At 38.8% G+C, this 21078-nt stretch overlaps 1 protein-coding gene across 2 annotated transcripts in view; it reads right to left on the bottom strand.

The window, feature by feature from the left end:
- sntg2.S (syntrophin, gamma 2 S homeolog) overlaps positions 1-21078 on the bottom strand; it is a 276383-nt gene that overhangs the window by 106407 nt on the left and 148898 nt on the right. For both annotated transcript variants that reach the window (XM_041565024.1, XM_041565023.1), the window contains exon 8: positions 12251-12342. In XM_041565024.1, coding sequence (XP_041420958.1) covers positions 12251-12342 — 92 coding nt within the window. The remainder of the gene's footprint in view (positions 1-12250; positions 12343-21078) is intronic.

The raw sequence follows: 21078 nt of genomic DNA, 5'->3' as shown, positions 1-21078 counted from the left end.
CCAAAAAATATTTACAAAAGGGATTTATGCTCTTTGAACCGACTAGATCCTAATCAGATATTTGCATCAACATGCATGTAAATACAATTACAATGTATATTAGCAACCGTGCCACTGAATCACAATATATATAAAAACACTTAAAAACCAAATGGTCCTGTTCAGTACGAAAATGGGCCCTTTCTTTGTCAATTCTAACACTCTATAGAGCTTAATTAAAGTGATACTTAATGCATATCAACATATACAATAGTGCAGTAAAAGGAATAAAAAAATGTTAAATCAACAGGAGTAGTGTCAAAATTCCAACACATATGTCCATATGTCCAGACTGCAGTTCATGTCCAGTATTAACTGAGTTTTAGAAATAAGTTATAATGATTTGCAAAGTCATGAACTTTCATAAATGCAATGGTCCTCTGCAATTATCCGGTTTCCTGATAGAGAGAAAATCAGGTGTGCCGAGCTAGAATGGACAAGATATATGTGGCGAATGAAGAATGCTTTTATAGCAGCGCTAAATCTTGGAGGTGGTTTATAGAAATGAAAGCACTATTAACAGCGTGCTGTGTTCCCTGAACACTTATTCCACCATGCGGTATTTAGTGGACACGGCAACTGTTGTCCATTGTATCAACACATAGGGGCAGATTTATCATGGGTCAAAAGTAAGTAAAAATTAAGTAAAGTAAGTAAAATTCTTCGAATTCGAATATCAAATTCGAACGATTTTAGTGCAAAAGGTTCGATCGGACAATCGAATAAAAATCGTTCGATCGCACAATCGAATAAAAATCGTTCGATCAAACGATGGAATCCTTCTAATCAAACGATTCGAACAATTTTAAGCGATCGATCGCATGATTTTTATTCAATCATAAAAAGTGCCCAAGACCTACCTACAATGTCCCCATAGGCTAACATGCAACTCGGTAGCTTTTATTTGGCGAAGTATTGAGTCGAAGGATTTTTTAAAGAGACAGTACTTCAATTATCGAATGGTCAAACGATTTTTACTTCGAATCGTTTGAATCATTCGAATGGATCGAATTTGACCATTTCGATGGTCAAAGTACCCAAAAAAATACTTCGAAAATCGAATATTTTTGCATTTGAGCTATTCACTTGAGCTTAGTAAATCTGCCCCATAGTGTAATTGTATCCCTCTATATGTACGCCAAGTTAAATAACATGAGTGGCATCTTCATGGGATTAATAAGTTGGATACTTAGCTACATTGCTGTTCCGCTCTGGAGTTCATATTCGGGTAATGGAATCATGTTGTCGGGTACATAGCACTGCTCTATCTGGCCTCGTTGTATGCGGCCACAGTCGCCGTATTTACTCAGCCTTAATCCATCCGGCACCAACGAAGAGGAGGCCCCTATTTCCACTCACAGCACCTTGCCTCGCAGCTGTTTTGCTGCAGCTTTGTCAAGAGATACTTTTTATATAATTATATCTACAATAATTTTTTTGCCTGGACATTGTCAAGATTGCAATATTGTGTAGGAACCGAATTTCTGTTGACACCAATCCTTGAGCTCACAATAGGACACTTTAGCATTAGGACCAGTGAAAGGCAGACAGGGGCAATTTGGCTGCCACTGTTGTTCCACGTGTGCCATTAGCCTAAAACTGGACACATATGAATAGTATTGTACTGTATAATGATTGGTAAATGTACAGTATTTCATCTGCTGATGCACCACACCAATTCAATTCATGGTGCATTGGCAAATAGGGAGTGGAGAGAAGCTGGTGCTCCTCTTCCCTTCCTGTTGATTATTAATAGTTTGCCGCCTTTTTTTTTAACCAATGTGTCCTTTAGATAACAATTAAATGTAATTACTGATCACACTTCCCCACCAATGTTTTATTTAGACACACAATCAGAAGAATTATTTGGGTAGGAATAAGATTTACTGCCTCTCTTGCTACAGAAACCAAAATCAATTTGAGCGTTTTGTTATGCAATATTCAGTTCTGCTACAAGATAAACACCACTAGAGAAAAAGCGTGAATAATTGAATTCAGATATAAAAAATGAAAAACAATAACCTTTGTTTTTTTTCCATCTGAATTTAACTGAATAATGTACATTTCAAAGTCCTCCTGTGAAATATGTCACTTAAATAACATTTCTTCTTTTCCTGATCATGTAAACTCTTTAATGGTTAATGTTTTATTCTGCCAAGTGGATCAAGGCCTATGTCTCAGCAAGTATTTAATTATTCTTAGCAATTTTGAATCAGTGAAGTTGGCAATACTGTACATATCATCTTGCATGTCTCCTCTTTAAAGGAACAGTAACACCAAAAAATGAAAGTGTTTTAAAGTGATGAAAATATCATGTAGTGTTGCCCTGCACTGGTAAAACTGATCTGTTTGCTTCAGAAACACTACTATAGTTCATATAAACAAGCTGCTGTGTAGCAATGGCGGAAATTGAAAAACGGCTATATGGCACAGGTTAACTAATGGATAACAGATAACACCTTTAGACAGACAGAGCTTATCTGCTATCTGCTGTGTAACATGAGCCTTTTCTCCTTTGAATGGCTGCCCCCATTGCTACACAGCAGCTTATTTATATAAACAATAGTAGTGTTTCTGAAGCAAACACATCAGTTTTACCAGTGCAGGGCAACACTGTATTATATTTTCATTACTTTAAAACACTTTTATTTTTTGACGTTACTATTCCTTTAACTTAAGCCTTAGGATTGCCACCTTCATTTTTCTTTTCCCTGGAAACACAATTCCATTAAAATTAAAACGTAAAATTTAAACACTTTTGTTTAAATGTAATAATCTTCGTTTATGGAGTTCTATCATGCTTGTTTGAACAACATCCTTTATTCTAGCAATTGTATGTCAGAGGGCATTGCATATGATTTGGGTGTTATATTATACTACATACCCGGGGTAGGACAAATCAGTCCTACTTCATGGGTCACTGGATTTAAAGGAGATCTAAACTACCTAATGTAACAACATTCTTGTCCATATTACTATTTCCAGAGAATTATTTTCATATAAGACATATGCCATGGGCTACATCTATATTTTTACCAAAATGCAAAACAAAAAATCAATGTTTTATATTTCTATTGAAAGACTCTGGGATTTTTTTAAATTATAATTAAATGAAAACTATACCCCAAAAATGAATATTTGAGCAACAGATGGTTAATATCAAATTAAGTGGCATATTTTCTTATCAAACTGGAATATATATTTAAGCAAAATTGGCCTTTTACATCTCTTGCCTTGAACCACCATTTTGTGATGGTCTGTGTGCTGCCTCAGAGATCACCTGACCAGAAATACTGCAGCTCTAACTGTAACAGGAAGAAGTGTGGAAGCAAAAGACAGAATTCTCTCTCTGTTAATCAGATCATGTGACCTAACATTTATGGATTGTTTAGCTGCTTTGTGTTCACCGTGAATCATACGATGTCAAGGGGCGGCCTTTATTTTTTAAAATGGCAGTTTTCTATTTATGATTACCCAATGACGCATATGACTAAAAAAGGATATCATTATGAAAATGGTTTATTTTCATGAAGCAGGGTTTTACTTATAAGCTGTTTCATGCAATATCTTTTTATAGAGACCTACATTATTTGAGGGGTATAGTTTTTCTTTAAGGTAAGGCCTATGACAAACATTGTGGTGATAAAACATTGTGAACCTCAAATTGACACTTACACAAGGGAGCAAGTATCTTTGGTGAATAAATGCATTTTCTGCTAAAACTAATTTGTCTTTATTTTCCAGTAGGACATAGGTAGTGCAATTACCATTTACTATATTTGGAGCCAACTGTTTGCATTTCCAGCTGCTTTGATTTCCACAGTTTACAAAACACCTGCTATGCCAGTGTCCTAACTGAAGGAGTAGGAGATGTGACAATAGTGTGTTATAATGATTGCTTAATTATATGGCATTCCCTAAACAACAAGAAATGTTTAAAAGTATCTACAGTATATTCAGTATGTACATAATTGTCCAGAAATGAAGAATCAGCAAAAAAAAAAAAAAAAAAGGAAGGAGCAGTATTCAAGAAAGGAAGGAAAGTTGATGGGGAAGAAAGGAGCTTTCAAACAGATTGACATTGCAGAGAAGAGGAGCTCTAATCATGAAGGTATTTGCATTTTCTAATGACAGAACTATGCAGACGAAGAACAATTATATTCATCCAAGATGTCATCCTTGCAGGTGGTTGGCAGGTAAGATTCACTGTGATGTATGAGATTCAGTGACATTGATAAGGTAAGGAATTTAGGATTTAAAATATGTAGGATACTATCATCCTTAATGGGACTAAATCTTTGATGAAGAAGGACCAAAGGCATAGTAAACGCAGCTGTTTCAAGCAATGCTAACAGCAACAAGGACCAGTAAGGTAATGTCTTGCATTTAAAAGATTATCAATTTGCAGTAGAAGAAAAATTCTCTCTCTTTTTACAAAGCACTAAGAATCCATGTAGCATATGCAATGCAGTTTTGGTTCCAGTACTCAAAGGGGACATTATTAAAATAGATCAGATAGCTAAGGATACTATAGCCAAGGAAAACAGGTCAGAAAAGGAGTTTCTAGTCTTTGCCAAGAAGGAGGGTAAGGAATTACCAGACTTTAAAGTCAGAAAAAACTAAAATACCCAGAAAACAGCAACAACGGGACATGTAGTATCCAATAATGAAGACACTTAGGGGCAAATTTACTAGCAATGGCTTCGTTGCACTTTGCCAGGCGTAGTTTTGCCAGGGCTTCGCAAATTCGCAAAGATCCAAAGTTTCGCACAGGTTACTGAACGATTGCGAAGTTGCGATTGCAATAATACGATAAGCAGTACGAAGTTACGCTAGCGATACCTAATTAGCATACGGCGTGCAGTTAAAGTACAATGGACGTATATGCTGCAGCAACTACATTACACTACACAAGGCCAGGGAAACTTAATAAAATTTGTTTTATATTGCCCTCCACATGTGCCCACTGTAAAGTTTAGGTGCCAAATGTAAGGGGGAAGGAGGGTACCCCAAAAAAACTATTTCGATCGTCCTCAGCCAATCACCCAGTAAAAAGTAAAAAACGCCAGGGTTTTTTGGGACTTAGAAAATTTTTTAACTATTTTTAGAGAAACTCCTATCTACTCCATTGCACTTCGCCTGGTCCGAGCTTGCGAAGTATAGTCTGGCGCAAAAGGTAACGTTCAGTAAAATCCGCAACTTAGTGAATTAGCGTAGTTATGTCCCTTCGCCACAGCGCAACTTTGCTTGTCGTAAGGGTGTGAAGTACTGCTAGAGTCTGTCTACTTCACTAGCGAATTTATGTCAGGGACCATTAGTAAATCAGCAAAGTGGCAAAATGACATCACACTGGCGAATTTTCACTAGCGGTAACCACTTCGCCCTTTAATAAATTTGCCCCTTAGATACCACAAGAGCATGGGAAATGTTTTTAGCATATAGTTGTAGCATCAGGGGCCACTTGATCAAGAAATTACAAAACCCAGGATAGGAGGGTGAGTAATACCGGATTGCCACCTGCAGTGCAGTGCAGTTTTGGCCCCAGTACTCAAAAGGTACAGTATTAAATTAGACAGAATGCAGGACAACCATAATATAGCCAAGAAAGGATCAGATTGGAAAAACTATAAAGAAGTGGCCAACTGCCAAGATACAAAAACAACTAGACTCATAAATACTGTAGATCAGGGCAAAATGCAAAGAATTAGAGACATGTAAGTCACCAGTAAGTCTTTCCCAGGAAGAAGGATGAGGAATTACCAGAATGGACTTCAAAGCAAGGCTAATAAATCAAAAGTTAGAAAACCAAAGAATCAGGGGTGCTGTGCCAATGATGCGTGTTGAAAAACTTAGACTAAAATGAAAAATATCTGCACTCAGGACTCCATGCAAGCGGGCCAGGCCCTGCCTCAGCTCTTGCCTCAGGTCGGCAGTGCAGAGCAGTTGGCTATTAGTGGCAAAAAAGTTATTCCTGATACTGGATGAAGACAATTGGATACCTCCTAGAAGGAATGTCAAGGTTTCCAGCATGTAGCTGTAGCATCAGGGGACATTGGATCAAGAAGTTATGAAACCCTAGAGCAAAGATAATGATCTTATGCTGAATAAAATTTGCAGGATTTGCAATGGCAGAAGATGCCAAGAACAAGCTACTAATAGTATCTTCTGGAGCTTTACACAGTTTATCTATTTAAACCCAGGCTAAGATGGTTGCCAAAAATACATAGTAACATAGTAAGTTAGGTTGAAAAAAAGACACATGTCCATCAAGTTTAACCTTTGAACTCTATTTTAACCTGCCTAACTGCTATTTGATCCAGAGGAAGGCAAAAAAAAAACATTTGAAGCTTCTCCAAATTGCCTCAGAGGGGGAAAAATTCCTTCCTGACTCCAAAATGGCAATGGGACCAGTCCCTGGATCAACTTGTACTGTGAGCTATCTCCCATAACCCTGTATTCACTTACTTGCTAAACACCATCCAACCCCTTCTTAAAGCTATCTAATGTATGAACTGACATTATAAAGTCTGTCAGTGGACCAGTATACTTATATTGTGGGGAAAAAAGCCTGTTGTGAAAAAACTCCTCCAGTTTTATACTGTATATTTATAAGGGAACATTTTTGTTTTTTACTTATACCTGTATATATAATTTAATGTATAAAAAGTAAAAATAGGTTCAAATGAATACATGTATTTGCTGTAAACAGGTTCTAAACATACTGTATATAGCCCAGTAAAAAAAAGAATTCATCATTTAGGAAACACAATACAGTAGATAACACTAAAAGCAACTAGCATACAAGGTTCTTAGTGCATTCAGTATTAGTACTGTTATATTCAACCTCTGACTTAATACACACGTGTATAATTTGTACCTAAACTGTCAGCCTCCATTTTCCCTTCAGCCTTACTTTTGATCTCTTCCTGAATGAAATACACAAGCTCCATCTGGGAAAAATGATTTATGTCTAACACATTTTCACCTACTCAGTTCACCACAATGGGTAAAAAAAAATGCATACAAAAAATGTGGATGATTTATGAGCAATGGTTATTTTCAGCACAAACTAGAACACTTTACACAAATAACTCTTGAAGATTCTGAACCAAAAGCTTTTCTTTCTCACTCTCTCTTTCTCAATTTTTCCCCTATGGGTCAGGTATTCTAGGATGTGATATGCTGTAAATATTCATAGTATTTACACCTTACAATTCCATTCAGCTGGGAAACAAAGCACCTACTGATTTACTGTCAGTGTCAGACTGGCCACCGGGAAAAAAAACGGTGAGCCCGACCCTCATGGGACCCCACCGGGCCAGACCCTCCTACCTGGAAGACCCCTCTCTACAAAAATATGCAACGCCGTCAGCATATGCGCGTGTTGACGTATACGAATGAGCGCCTCCATGCGTGCGCACAAGAGGCACGTTGGAGTAGGGGTGCCGGAGGGGGGACATGGACAGCAGTCCTGGTGGGCCTCGTGCCCCTCAGTGCGACCCTGTTTACTGTATGTGTCCAACCTGTTGATGTTAAACAACTGCTAACACACTCTCACCATTAGATGGGGTACTATAAGTTAGACATCACTGGCTATGACTATTTTTGGGTAATGTAGTACAAAATTAAAGGGTTACTGTCATGGGAAAACATGCACAAGTTAGTAGTACTGCTCCAGCAGAATTCTGCAAAGAAATCCATTTTTTCAAAGGTGCCAACAAATTTTTGATATTTAATATTGAAATCTGACATGGGGCTAGACATATTGTCAGTTTCCCTGGTGTCCCCAGTCACGTGACTTGTGCTCTTATAAACTGTAGTCACTCTTTACTGCTGCACTGAAAGTTGGAGTGATATCAAAACTTTCCTTGCCCCCGCCCCCCAGCAGCCCATCAGCAAAACAATGGGAAGGTAACCAGACAAAAGCTTCCTGGTAAAGAACAGGACTCATATGTAAAAATCCAAGTCCTTTTGCAACACCTTCAGTTACATTGAGAAGGAGAAACAATAGCCAGCCTGAAAGCAGTTCCAGAGTGCTGGCGCTTTCTGAAAGTAAATGAATGGGCAAAATTACCAAAGATGGCTGCCTGCACACCAATATTATAACTAAAAAAATATACTTATTGGGTTAGAAATTTAATTTTACACGGTAGAGTGAATTATTTGCAGTGTAAACAGTGCAATTTAGAAATAAAAACTACACCATAAAAATCATAACAGAATCCCTTTAAGGTTTACGGCAGATCAAGTAACCAACAGCATGTAATCACCAGTTAGCATTGACTGCACACATGTTTAAAAGCAAGTGATGGGCTTGCTAGAGCTTATACAAACTTTAAAGGACATGTAAACCCTCCCCACAAAGAAATAATCAGTGAGCAGCCTCTTTGAAATCTTTAGATACCTGCCTACTCTAGTTGTGAAAAGGTTAAAAGTAAGGCTGCAGCATCCCCTTAATCACTTAGAAATCTTTCTACTCCTCTAACCCACTCTGCCCCCTCCCTCCGGAATTTACTTTGGCTGTTGGCTCATGAGCATGCTCAGTTCTTTTCAGCTCAGATTACTAAACTGTGAGAAGCCGCTATTTTTTTTCTAGGAAAATGTGATGGCGCTGGAAAATTGAGGGGGTATATGCAGTACAAATGATGTGGCTTGGGTGGGGAAGATATGCCCAACTTATATACATGGTAGGAAAATGTTGGCTTTACATGTCATTTAAGACTTTTCCTTACAGGAGCTGTTTAACCAGGGGTGTAACTTAAGATGAAGGATTTTGGGATCCTACAATTAATTTGCACTAAAATTATGTAATAAGCAAATAGCATTGACTTTTCTGGCGTCTAAAAGCAAATATATATTTTGCTACTATGAGTAACATGACTTGCATAAAGTTTTGCCATGTTTTATTAAATTACTTATTTGCAGGGAATAAGCAATGCCCCCAGTGTAGGCTGGACACCTTAGTGGAAGTGGGCTTCTAGTCAATGGCGGGTAGCTCCTTTTGAATATGAAAACAAAGGGAGCACCAGTTTGTGGATTAGAAACTCAGTGGAACTTTTATTGCAGACTTTTATTTACTCTTGATAAAGGGCACTAAGAGGGCCTAGAACATGTCCAAGTCTGCAATAAAAATTCCACTTAGCAATTAATCCGTGTACTGGTGCTCTCCTCTTTCTCATATTCTCATGCAAGTGGCTCCATTTTTGGAGGATTGATGCAAGTCTGTATGATCAAAGACCATCATCTGTTGAGGTTAGTTCATGTGAAGGCACACTCTAGGAATGTGAAATATCTTGTGGTGTATATAACAATGTGTAACACAAAAATAGCTGGGCATTTACATGTGGGTAAAAACTCATCAAGTTACAAATGTCATCCAGGTGCATCAGCCCCAGGACCTCAGCATAGGAAAGCAGAAATCCCTTAACAGTAAAAATGGGTAAATGGGCACTACAAAGATCCGCAGGCTACTAATGTGGTAAAAAAAAAAACTTTGACACAAAACGCAAAAGGTCGAAGAAATGCTGCTGATGCAAAAAATGTGTTTTTTTTACTTTTTTACTTTGGTGGCTTTGTTTTTGCTGTTAATGTTTTTTTTCAATAATTATGACTAATTTAAAGAAAATATAATGTGATGATCATAATATTTGAGGTGATGGAAATGCAGTGTACCAAGTGAAGTACCCTTTTGCATTCATTTTATTCTTTAAAGGGACCATGTCATTGGAAAACATGTTTTTTTCAAAACGTGTCAGTTAATAGTGCTACTCCAGCAGAATTCTGCACTGAAATCCATTTCTCAAAAGAGCAAACAGATTTTTTTATATTCAATTTTGAAATCTGACATGGGGCTAGACATTTTGTCAATTTCCAAGCTGCCCCTGGTCATGTGACTTGTGCCTGCACTTTAGGAGAGAAATGCTTTCTGGCAGGCTGCTGTTTTTCATTCTCAATGTAACTGAATGTGTCTCAGTGGGACATGGGTTTTTACTATTGAGTTTTGTTCTTAGATTTACCAGGCAGCTGTTATCTTGTGTTAGGGAGTTGTTATCTGGTTACCTTCCCATTGTTCTTTTGTTTGGCTGCTGGGGGGGGGGGAAGGGAGGGGGTGATATCACTCCAACTTGCAGTACAGCAGTAAAGAGTGATTGAAATTTATCAGAGCACAAGCCACATGACCTGAGGCAGCTGGGAGATTGACAGTATGTCTAGCTCCATGTCAGATTTCAAAATTGAATATAAAAAAATATGTTTGCTCTTTTGAGAAATGGATTTCAGTGCAGAATTCTGCTGGAGCAGCACTATTAACAGATAGATTTTTTTTTTAGCCATGACAGTATCCCTTTAACAAATCTACTATTCCTGCTTAAAAACCACTGGTACCATTTTAAAAATTGCATTCTATGAGGGCCCAGCTGAAACAGTCAATTTTTGAAGAATACATATGTATTACTTTCTAACACCTTTTCTATAGTGCTAAATATTTATTCAAAATATTTCATTTTATACAAGATGGGCACTGCAGGACTCTCACAGAAGCTTCTCACTGCAAAAAAGGAACTTACTTACAGACATTATATAAAGGACAGTAATAAACACATTTTTGTTAGTTCTGGGTAACAACATTTTACACTTAAAAATATAAGAAGCTTTTCTGTTTGTTTGTGTTTCTAGCCCAATATCCTCTGATACTGTTTGGCTTATGTGGAAGTCTGACAAAAATTCACATTTGGAATAAGTCCCATTCTCCCAGTTACAGTTGAGTTACATTTTTGATTTAACAAAGATGTTTTTGGTGAAATAACCGTTAACAACTCCACAGCTTGATAATATGTTAGATAACAAGAATACATTCAAGCAGCTTGTTTAAACGTTAATGCTGGCAAAAGATTTTGCTTCTTCATTCAGACCCACTCTAAACGAAAAGAACATCATGTGTGTGATAATTACATTCAGCATTTTGCCTGAATGCCCTGAGGGACAGATTATCTAACCTGATATCTCAGAGAAGTAATGTGTTATGACATGCCATGGTGATAACATTTGCTAGTGTGCATCAGATGTATTTACTATAACATGATTATTTTCACAGGAGATTTTCAAGATGTGTTACATATCGACTTTCCTCTGCATTTTTTGTTCTTCTACAGTCTCATTTTACAAACATCAAGGGTAAAACCGAATCATGGATACAGGGTGCAGTCACACAGTTGGATTATATTTCATAGGGTTGCAGAAGTTTAGAATGAATGTTGGACTATGATACCAGGGTCCTACTAGAAAACCTTGACCATGGGGTCATTCTCCAAATTATTTTTCCTCTGCTCCTCAACCCTTTGACTATAGGCACACAGGCTGAAGGCTCTGGCTATTGACAGCCTGAGTACTTTGGCAGGCAGAGAGAAGCAGATCTGCTCAGTGCCCCTGCTCCATTTATTTGAATCCTATCAGCCTGTGTTTGCTCACACACATTGGATCTGAAGCTGAGGTCAGTCCGAATATGTGAAAGGAGGCATTTCTGGGCTGACCTTAGCTTCAGCTATACTGTGTGAGTGCACACAGGCTGATTGGGTTTAAATCAATGGGAATTCCTCTGTTTTGTTTTTCTTTCTCCCTTTCTCCATTTGGAGACACATATTTTTAATGGACAACTTAGTCATCTTCTCATTATGCTGACACAGGCAGAGACAGCATTCTTTTTTGTGAGCAATCTGAACCAACCACTATCCTGTAAGTAAATTCAACATGAAGCCCACGTGTCTTCTTCTATGGATGCAATAACTTGCACAAGCCAGAAAAGAATTTACAGTTGGACAAAAGCCTTTGAGATATTTATCAAGGGCACAATGAGTTTCCTCTAAGAGTACTTGTCCAAATGGGGTGTAGAGCAGGTTGTGGGGTCAAAAATACTAGTGCTTTGCTCAAGTGTTTTACATTGCTTTCCATCCCTTTGTAAATGAACTCTCATATGTACAGCAATGCTCCACATAACAGAGAATAATTCAAAGTACTTCAGCTTGTGTGTGAATCACAAACACTGAAAAAACAAACAAACATTAGTTCCACTATCAGTGCCGTTATTTAATTCTTGATAATTTCCTGCTTTTTGTTTGCATTTTCATCATCTGCTAAATACAATTACACATTTCATACTTCATTACACAAAATGAACTGTCTAAATGCATTTCAAACACAATCAGGTGCTACCTACCGTATTTGAAATATTTCCATTTAAATGTAAACCGCTATCAAAAAGAGGAGATGATGCCCCACTGCTTTGGTCACTAGGTGGATCTGGAGAACCTAAAATAGAAGAATGGTGAAAATGTGAGTCCACATTCCTTTGGTTCCTTAGACAATAAAAACAATAAAATCAGATGTTGTGAGCCTTATTAATATCCAATCATACAGAAAGGTTTCTTTTTGCAATTCAAAACTTCAGGCATCTTTTCAAATATAAGGAGCAATTTGACAATAAACCTCTACATCAGCAAGAAAGAGAACATGGGCAACTCAATCAGCAGATTTAAGTGAACTCATATAGAAGTCAAAACCTGCTTTTCATCTTAACTAGCTGTTTTAAAAAATCAAATCTACCACACTTGTTAATCTTGTTAATATTTATAAATTAATAAAGGGAATTGAAGAATAGATATAATAAATATTTTGCAAGCTGTAACATACAGTATATCAAGCAGGTTTATGCTCTGGTAAACAATATTTGAAGACAAGAATAGAATGTGGAAGCTCACGGAATTGTATGACAGTGTTCTACAGAAAGTTAAAGGATGGTCAAGGTCTGGTTGTCAAAATATGTTGACCCTCTAGATGCAAATTTAAAGGATTCCAAACGAATTGTGTCCCCTGAAAATGGCACAAATTGTGTGACTGGGCAAATGAGCCACAGAATTAACACCTATGGCAGTTGGTGGGATATGGGCCCCTCAATTGCACACAGTTGCAATGAACATAGGAAGCTATACTTCACGTTTTTGTTGGTGGAAAATTAAATGCAAAGCTCCCTTGATGCTCTGTTGATCTGGAACTGATTCACATTTATAGGTGCAACCATTACATTGGAGCTAGGCACAACTTACATAAATTGTTAGATATATAGTGCTTTAATGCACACATACTGTACTTGCACTTGAGTTTTTGCACCTAGCGGTTGCACCAACCAGCGGCAACTGTCTACTGATGAGGTAGCCAATTGGACTTTTTTTTCTTCTTTTCGTGTTTTGAATTATTTGACTATCCACACACCTACTAGTAAAATGTGGCTCCTAGCAACCAGGAAGCAGATTAATTCTAGTTTTCAGGTTATTTGTTCTATATTTATAAGCAGGCTTTCTCCTATTCATCCTCCAGACACTGGAGTAGGTAGAACCCTAATAGTCAATTAACAATTTTTATTCCAAACTGGGGAGATGCAGAACAAAAGGTTAATCCGAAAACCACAAAGAAACTAAAAATAATAACAAAATGCATGTTGTCTTGAAATAACTGTCTACACACCACGAAAAGTACATTATCGAACAGCCCCTTTAATAGCGATGGCAGTAAAAGAAATATTCTGTTATAATTTTATAACGTTCTTAGTTATACAGTACATTACAGTATCCAAGACGCAAGACTTTTTATTCCTATAACAGCAAGGGGTAAATGCAAAGCAACTGCTTTTTCCCATTACTTAATTTTTACTCTGCTTCATTAATTTTTCTTTCATTAGTTTAATTTTTAAATTCAAAATTTTAAGATCATGTTGAGTTATTAGGGTATGAAAAATGGTGACCAGCAGGAGAATGCTGGGCAAGCCTCCAGGACTAATGAGCGTAAAAGCAAGAGCGTAAAAGCAATCTACATAATTAACATGACCCTGCAAAATGATACCCCATCAGGCAAACATCTCCACTGTTTTGCTAAAAAGCTTCAGACTTATGCTTTCTTCTTTCTGTTAAATTGGAACTCAAGCAGCACTCGCTCTTTCAAAAGTTCTTTAGAACATTCCCTTAAGAATATCATGTGAATGCACAATTATTACGTTATTAAAATAAGCCAGCTAACCATATTTATCCATAGCTAAATGCAAAGCAAAATAAAACTTTTTATTCAATTTATATTTGTGTTTGGTTTTTTTGAAGACACACTCAGAGGAACATAATATAGTCACAACTCATCATGATAGATGGGGGTGAGGGACAGGGGAGGAAGGGGTATTGGTGAGGAGGGGAAGATATTGGTCAATGCGGTAAGTAGGGGGTGGATGTGGAGGTAAGAGGGGCAACATGGTAGTGGGGTATGGGGTTGGGTAAACACTTTTGGGGTACGGTGGTGTGCACCCTTTCTCTTTAGGTCCAGAAGATATCTCTTAAAGTATTATATATTTTCTTTTATCTCTTAGATTCACTCTCCTTGCCCTTCTGGCACCATTGTTGACAACTGGATGTTAGTTTTTTCCAGGAAAGTAGTAGTAAGGTTTAGTTTTACATTCTGTCAATGTTTCTACAGCTATCCCTATTGTTTTCCTTCAGTGTCCTATAACGTGAGCTATTTGATTATAGGTGAGATTGGTATGCATTGTAGATCTTTGTTTTTTTCCAATATCTGGGCAAGAGTATTTTGGATGCTGCTAGTTTGGTGGCGGTTATTCAGCCCAAAGTTTAGCAGGGTTTGGTCCAGCATTAAGGATAGATGCAAACAACAAAAAGTTGTGTGTATAAAAGTCAGAAAGTCAGTCAATAAGTAAGTCTTGTGTGAAAACTATTTTCAGTAGGTTTGGATTGCCAAGCAGCTCCACCATATGTGGGAAAGGTTGTAATCACACATGCATTGTCTCAAGCACTGGTTGGGGCTTGTCTGGTTAATTTTGTGGAGGAAGTCTGGAGTTTTGTACAATCTATACAGAACCTTTCAGTGATTCTCTTTGAAACTTTTGCATTTTTCTTAGCAGAAGGCAATGCTGGCAAGTGTGTTTAAAGAGCCATTGTGCCTCTGGGTGACTTGGCACAAGCCATGTGGCTCCAATTCTTTCATAATTTAAAATTGTGTGTGTTTGCATATCATTCCCAGCATTTAATACTTTCCAGAGAAACCTTGTCATTGGATCAATACCAAAACTATTCAGAGCCAACCTTTGTGGGCATCCGTGCGGGAGGAAGGTAGGGAGAAAAATTAATGGTGAGCACAGCAAGCACTGCTGAAAAATATTACTTTTCACATATCAAAGACGTAATTATGCAAAAGCTTTGATTTGTTTGATTTGTAAAAACAACTAATTTGTGCCCTTGGTGCAGAGTAAAAAAAAACAGTAAAATGAGTAGTGAGTGGTTTAAAAGATTATCTGTAACAATTAGGTTCACAACTGAGCTTCGTTTTACCTATAATTTATAGTTAGTGCTTCAAACAGTCACATAATATTGTATTAAGCCTCTGGAGAACTGACCTAGAATCATCAGCAGTACTTTTACACTTATAACGATAATTTCTTGTTAAAGGCATCAAATATTAATAATAGTTTTGATGATGTGGTTCCTTAGGGCAATTGCTTGCAGAAACCTCTCATTAGGTTCCGAAGAGATTATGGAAAGTGCTTGTTAAACTTGTTAAAGGCCATTCATTGATTTCTAATGAAATCTTTTGACTAGATTCAGAAAGAGGCTCAAAAGGTGAAACCTGGTGCAATAAAAAAACACCTTCATGTGTCAAAATTGGGCAAAGTAGCTGCTGCACTGACATTGTAAAAAAAAATCTAACAATTCATGTTATTGTGACCAGATGAAGGCAATATAATAGCTGCTACTTAAAAACGTCAGGGCAGAGGGTATTTCATTCACGGGCCATCATATTAAACATAGGCTGTAAAACGGAGAGATAAAAAGGAAGTCTGGGTTAATATCCTTATTCTAGCATAGTAATAAAAAAATAGAATTACACCTAAATAATTGCCAAGATGCAGATATTGATTAACAATCAACAAAAAATGATCTAAAAAATGAAAAGATTGGCGCTGATACCTGTGTGTATAAATTGTAAGAATTTTGGGACTGGGAGCTACATTAACTTTATGGAATAAATTCTGGACATTGTTTGCCAGTGAACTGTCTTAGGCTTTGAAGTTTGGGCAAGGTGAGTATACTCACTGCTGTATGTTTTAACCCTTTAAGTGCCAGCAGAATTTCACATTTTGGTTACGCGAAATGCCAGCCGTTTTTGAAACATTTTGTGCTCTCTCACTTTAGGGGCATTTTCTGAGGGGAAACCTATAGTTTACCTAGGAAAACTATACATTGTTTTTTTCGGTAGAAACTGAGCTTTCTAAATCTGCCTAAGTTTTCATGTATTTCCACCTGTGCAAAAAAATTTATAGTGCTAAATACCAAAAAAAAATGAAAAATTACCATTTTTCATCGTATATCAATTTATACCAGAAAAATATTTCATTTTACGGATGAAAATCCAACTGATTTGGAAAGCCTTATTTCTCTCGAACGTGCCAATACCAGATATGTATAGTTTTAGGGAGATTTAGGATTTCTGTACAGCAAAAACTCCCGGCAGTATATTACCGAATTTTGAAAGCACTAAGGCAGAAAACGGCATGCTTTAGATTCTAAGGCAAAAAATCCTGAAACTGTAGGTTTACCCCAGAAAACCATACATTTTTGAAAAGTACACATTCTGCCGATTACAAAATGGGTAACTATGTCTCTCTACTCCCAACTACCAAACATAAAACCTTGTCTGAATATAGCGGTTTTTCAACAAAAAATTCAAAATTCTGAAAAATCATTTCAAAGGTTTTATTTTGCTGCTCCGCATATCCCAAACTATATTAGGTACCAAGAAAAAGCACCTGAAATATGATTGCCAGGGGTCCACTGAACAGTTTGATACCCATTATGCATAGGTTTACCAAAGTATCTGGCATTTAGAGACACCAATATGAAGTTAGCACATCCAAATTGTTCAGGACTTTACTTCAGCTACTGAGAAATCAACACATTGACTGCATTTTTTGTGGGGTAAAAACACAAAAATATATGTTTACCCCCCAAACCCATATATTTTTGGAAAGTACACATTCTACTGAATCTAAAATGGGTACCCATGCCTTTCTGCTCCAAACTACTGAGTCGCAAGGCTTTCCCAGAATTGTCGGTTTTGGTGAAATATCTGAAAATTGCCTCAAACCTTCAACTTCCCAGCACCATATCGCCCATGTATCATTACGTACTAAGAAAATGCACCCTAAATATGATTGCCAGGGTTCCTCTGAACATTTTGGTGGTCATTGTTCATAAGTTTACCAAAGTATCTGGCATTTAGAGGCCCCAAAATGAAGTTAGCGCATACAAACAGTCCCGTGGGTAACTTCAGCTAATGAAAGATCAACACACAGGAGAAAGCTCTCTGTTTAGTGCTGAATTAAGCATTGAAATTCCTGTTTGAGACAGGATTTTTTGTTATCACTTGGTGTGTGAATGTGTTGTCCACTTGGTGAGTTTTGAGTTGATTTTCTTGACTAAAAATCGATTTTTCTTTTGACCCTGAAGGTGAGTGATTCCTAGCCCAGTTCCTTTCACTTGCTCTGGGCTACAAACTCACTGTTAGATCCCCTACCCCTCCCCCGCACCTGGGTGTCAGTTTCATTTGCATTTTTCTCTTGTTTCAGCACAAATTGTTTAATTTTGTACAGATTGATTGGATATTTTGATTTTGCACTCAGTTCTGTGAGGAGAGAAAGCTAAAGGGAGAAGGATTTAATATAAGTATAAATATAAAATCTTTTCCAGCAGCAGCAGTGCAGCTCCCAGGCACCTGCTCACATTAACCCTCTCCCTGCCACAGCTTCTCAACTTAAAACTTACTTTTTTGTTAATCAATAGTATAAAGCTTTCTTTTTGTGTGGTGTTGTGTAAAATAATGGGAGGGAATAAAAAGGAAAGTTATAAAAAAACATCTCTTGGTTCTAAAGCAAAAGGACCTGAAAAACCCAGCTGTAGCTCTGCAAGGAAACACCAGTCAGAGCCCATGTCAAAAAGCCCCATTGCCTCTACTTCTGCTGCTGCAGCCAATGTGACCCCTGCTAAAACATTTGCACACGCGGTAGCTACTGGCAGCAACCCTGGCCAAGTCACTGCTGGGGTAGAGAAGCTTACAAGGAAGCATGGGGTCAGATGCCTAATGTCAAGCACTCATGGCATAGAGGCTTATATAAAGGCTGCAGCTGAAGTGGTGGGCCACTCTGCAGTAGTGGCAGCAAGTAAAATGTATGGGAAAGCCATAATCTTTGCCCGTACTCTAACTGCAGTGCATACTCTGGTACAGAGGGGTATCACAGTGGGAGGGAGTTATGTCCCTGTAGAACCCCTAGAAGGATTGGGCACAAGGGTGGTTTTATCTAATGTGCCCCCCTTCCTGCAAGACCACTTATTGTACCCCCACCTGCAAGCCCTTGGGGAGTTAAAATCAAATATGTCTAGAATTCCCTTGGGATGTAAGGAGAGCAGACTGAGGCACGTCCTTTCCTTTAAAAGGCAGGTGCAACTACTTTTACCTCGGGGGCAAGACACTATTGAGGGGTCTTTCGGGGTTCCATTTGAAGGGGTGCTGTATAAAATTTTTTACAGCACAGAGGAAGTGAGGTGCTTCCTTTGCAAGAACCTGGGGCACACTCGCCAGAGTTGCCCCAAAGGGCAAATTAAGACCACAGCCCCTGTTCCTGCTCCCAGTGCCTCAAATAAAACATCTTATCCTGCTGGGACTATTTCAGCAGGGTCCTCAAAGGGGATATCTCCTTCACTAAAGAACCTCAAGGTGACTGTTACACAACCCACCTCTACAACATCCAAACCTCCTCCTTCTTTACTGAAGACATCTAAGGCTGCAGCATGTCTTACAATTGCGGCAAAAGAGAAGGGGGGAAAACATGTCAAAGCTTCCCCCAGGGTCACAGTTGTTCCTACCACAAAAGGGTGTACCCCTGTTATGGGCACCCCTGAAGGTGTGGGGGTACCCATGATTGCAACACCTGTTGGGGTTGGGGCAGATAGTGGCCTTTCCTCTTCAGATGCCAAGAAAAAGAGGAAATTTAAATCAAACTGGCTGGTACCTGAGGAATGGGCATCAGTGGTTAATGATGGGGCACCCCCATCCAAGGGTAAAAAGGGCAGCAAAACTTCTGCTCCTCATGTGGTGACATTGTCTGGCCCAACTGTTGGTCACGATCAACCGGTGTCAGACCATGCACTCTTGCCTCCAGACCAGGTGGGGAATAATGAGGTTAATGGTCTGCATGGCCTTGAACATGGCAGTGTTGGTTTCCCCACAGAGTCAGGGGTGCAGTATCTGCCTCAAAATCATTTGGAAGATCTTCCCTTGGAGTGTAAAGAGACACCTAATGAGACTCCTGCAGAGTGGGCAGTCAGTGTTCCTGAAGTGCTGAGATTTGGCAACTGCAACCAGCCTCAGTTTTTAGTGCCTCAGGGTATTTCACTCCAGGAGGGGGAGAATATTGGGCTAACCCCCATACAGGACCCTGCAGATAAAACTGCTGGGAAGGATGGTGAGGGTGGAGTTGTAAATACGGAGGAGGGTAGCCAGACAACCTCTACTGTTCATGCTAAAATCTCTCCTCCCTTGTCTTCAACTGACCCAAATGTTATTGCCATCCAGAAAGCACAGGAGGTAGTAGAGAGGGCAGAGGCTAACCATCGAGCCTCCAAAGCTCTACCTGTTGCTGGGGAGCTAATTTGTTCTGTTGCTCCTGTGTCAAACACTTCCAAATGTGTTTCAAGTGAAGTTGAGGGAACACCTGAGCCATTGCAGGGTCTCCAGAAAAGTGATTCTGATACTTTTCCTGTAACAACTTGTGGAGAGATTCTCAAAGCTCTAGTGGAGAGGGGAGATTATCAATCCCTTAGCCAGGAAGAGCTCATGGATGAGGGGAACATCGAAGAGGAGGTTGACATAGGAGTGGCAAATCCTTCTACCCCAATCATCCCTGCTGAGGAACTCAAAAAGTTTCTTGAGAGCACCCTTGGTGTTAAATTAGAGAAGAAGATGCACATGGCTCTGGAGAAGTGGCATGATTTGCCTTTAGTTATCAATTCTGTGAGACAATACATTAAGGTCATAAAAGAGGCCAAGAACTATGGAACAGCGGAATATCTCCGTATAATGAAGTTTCACAAAAAATGTTTGTCTCATCAGACCTTGATGAAGGTTAAAGCACTTCCTAAGACTCAGTAATGGCCTTGAGTATAAGCACACTTAATACTAATGGCTGTCGGAATCCTTTCCGAATGTTTCAGGTACTCTCCTTTCTTCGTCAAGGAGGGTACTCTGTGAGTTTCCTCCAAGAGACCCACACCACTCCAGAGCTTGAAGCAAGCTGGAATCTGGAGTGGAAGGGAAGGGTCTTTTTTAATCACCTCACTTGGACATCATGCGGGGTGGTGACCCTTTTCTCAGATTCCTTCCAGCCAGAGGTCCTGAGTGCTACCTCTGTCATCCCTGGCCGTCTATTGCATCTTCGGGTCCGGGAGTCAGGTAGAACATATAATCTAATGAATGTGTATGCTCCTACTACCGGACCAGAGAGGGCACGGTTCTTTGAAAGTTTGTCAGCCTACATGGAGACAATTGACTCTGATGAAGCCTTGATTATAGGGGGTGATTTTAATTACACCCTTGATGCTCGAGATCGCAATGTACCCAAGAAAAGAGACTCGTCTGAGTCCGTTTTGCGTGAACTAATTGCTCATTTCTCCTTGGTTGATGTCTGGAGAGAACAGAACCCAGAGATGGTTGCCTTTACCTATGTCAGAGTGAGAGATGGTCATGTTTCTCAATCCCGGATTGATAGGATATATATATCGAGCCATCTCATGTCACGAGCCCAGTCGAGCACCATTAGATTGGCACCATTCTCAGACCACAATTGTGTATCCCTGAGAATGTCAATCGCACCAACTCTGCCAAAAGCTGCTTACTGGCACTTTAACAACAGTTTATTAGAAGATGAGGGTTTTGCAAAGT

This window comes from Xenopus laevis, chromosome 5S, assembly GCF_017654675.1.
Source record: "Xenopus laevis strain J_2021 chromosome 5S, Xenopus_laevis_v10.1, whole genome shotgun sequence".
In the NCBI taxonomy this organism is placed as follows: domain Eukaryota; kingdom Metazoa; phylum Chordata; class Amphibia; order Anura; family Pipidae; genus Xenopus; species Xenopus laevis.
The sequence above is the reverse complement of the archived record's forward strand: the minus strand, read 5'-3'. Positions and strand labels throughout refer to the sequence as shown.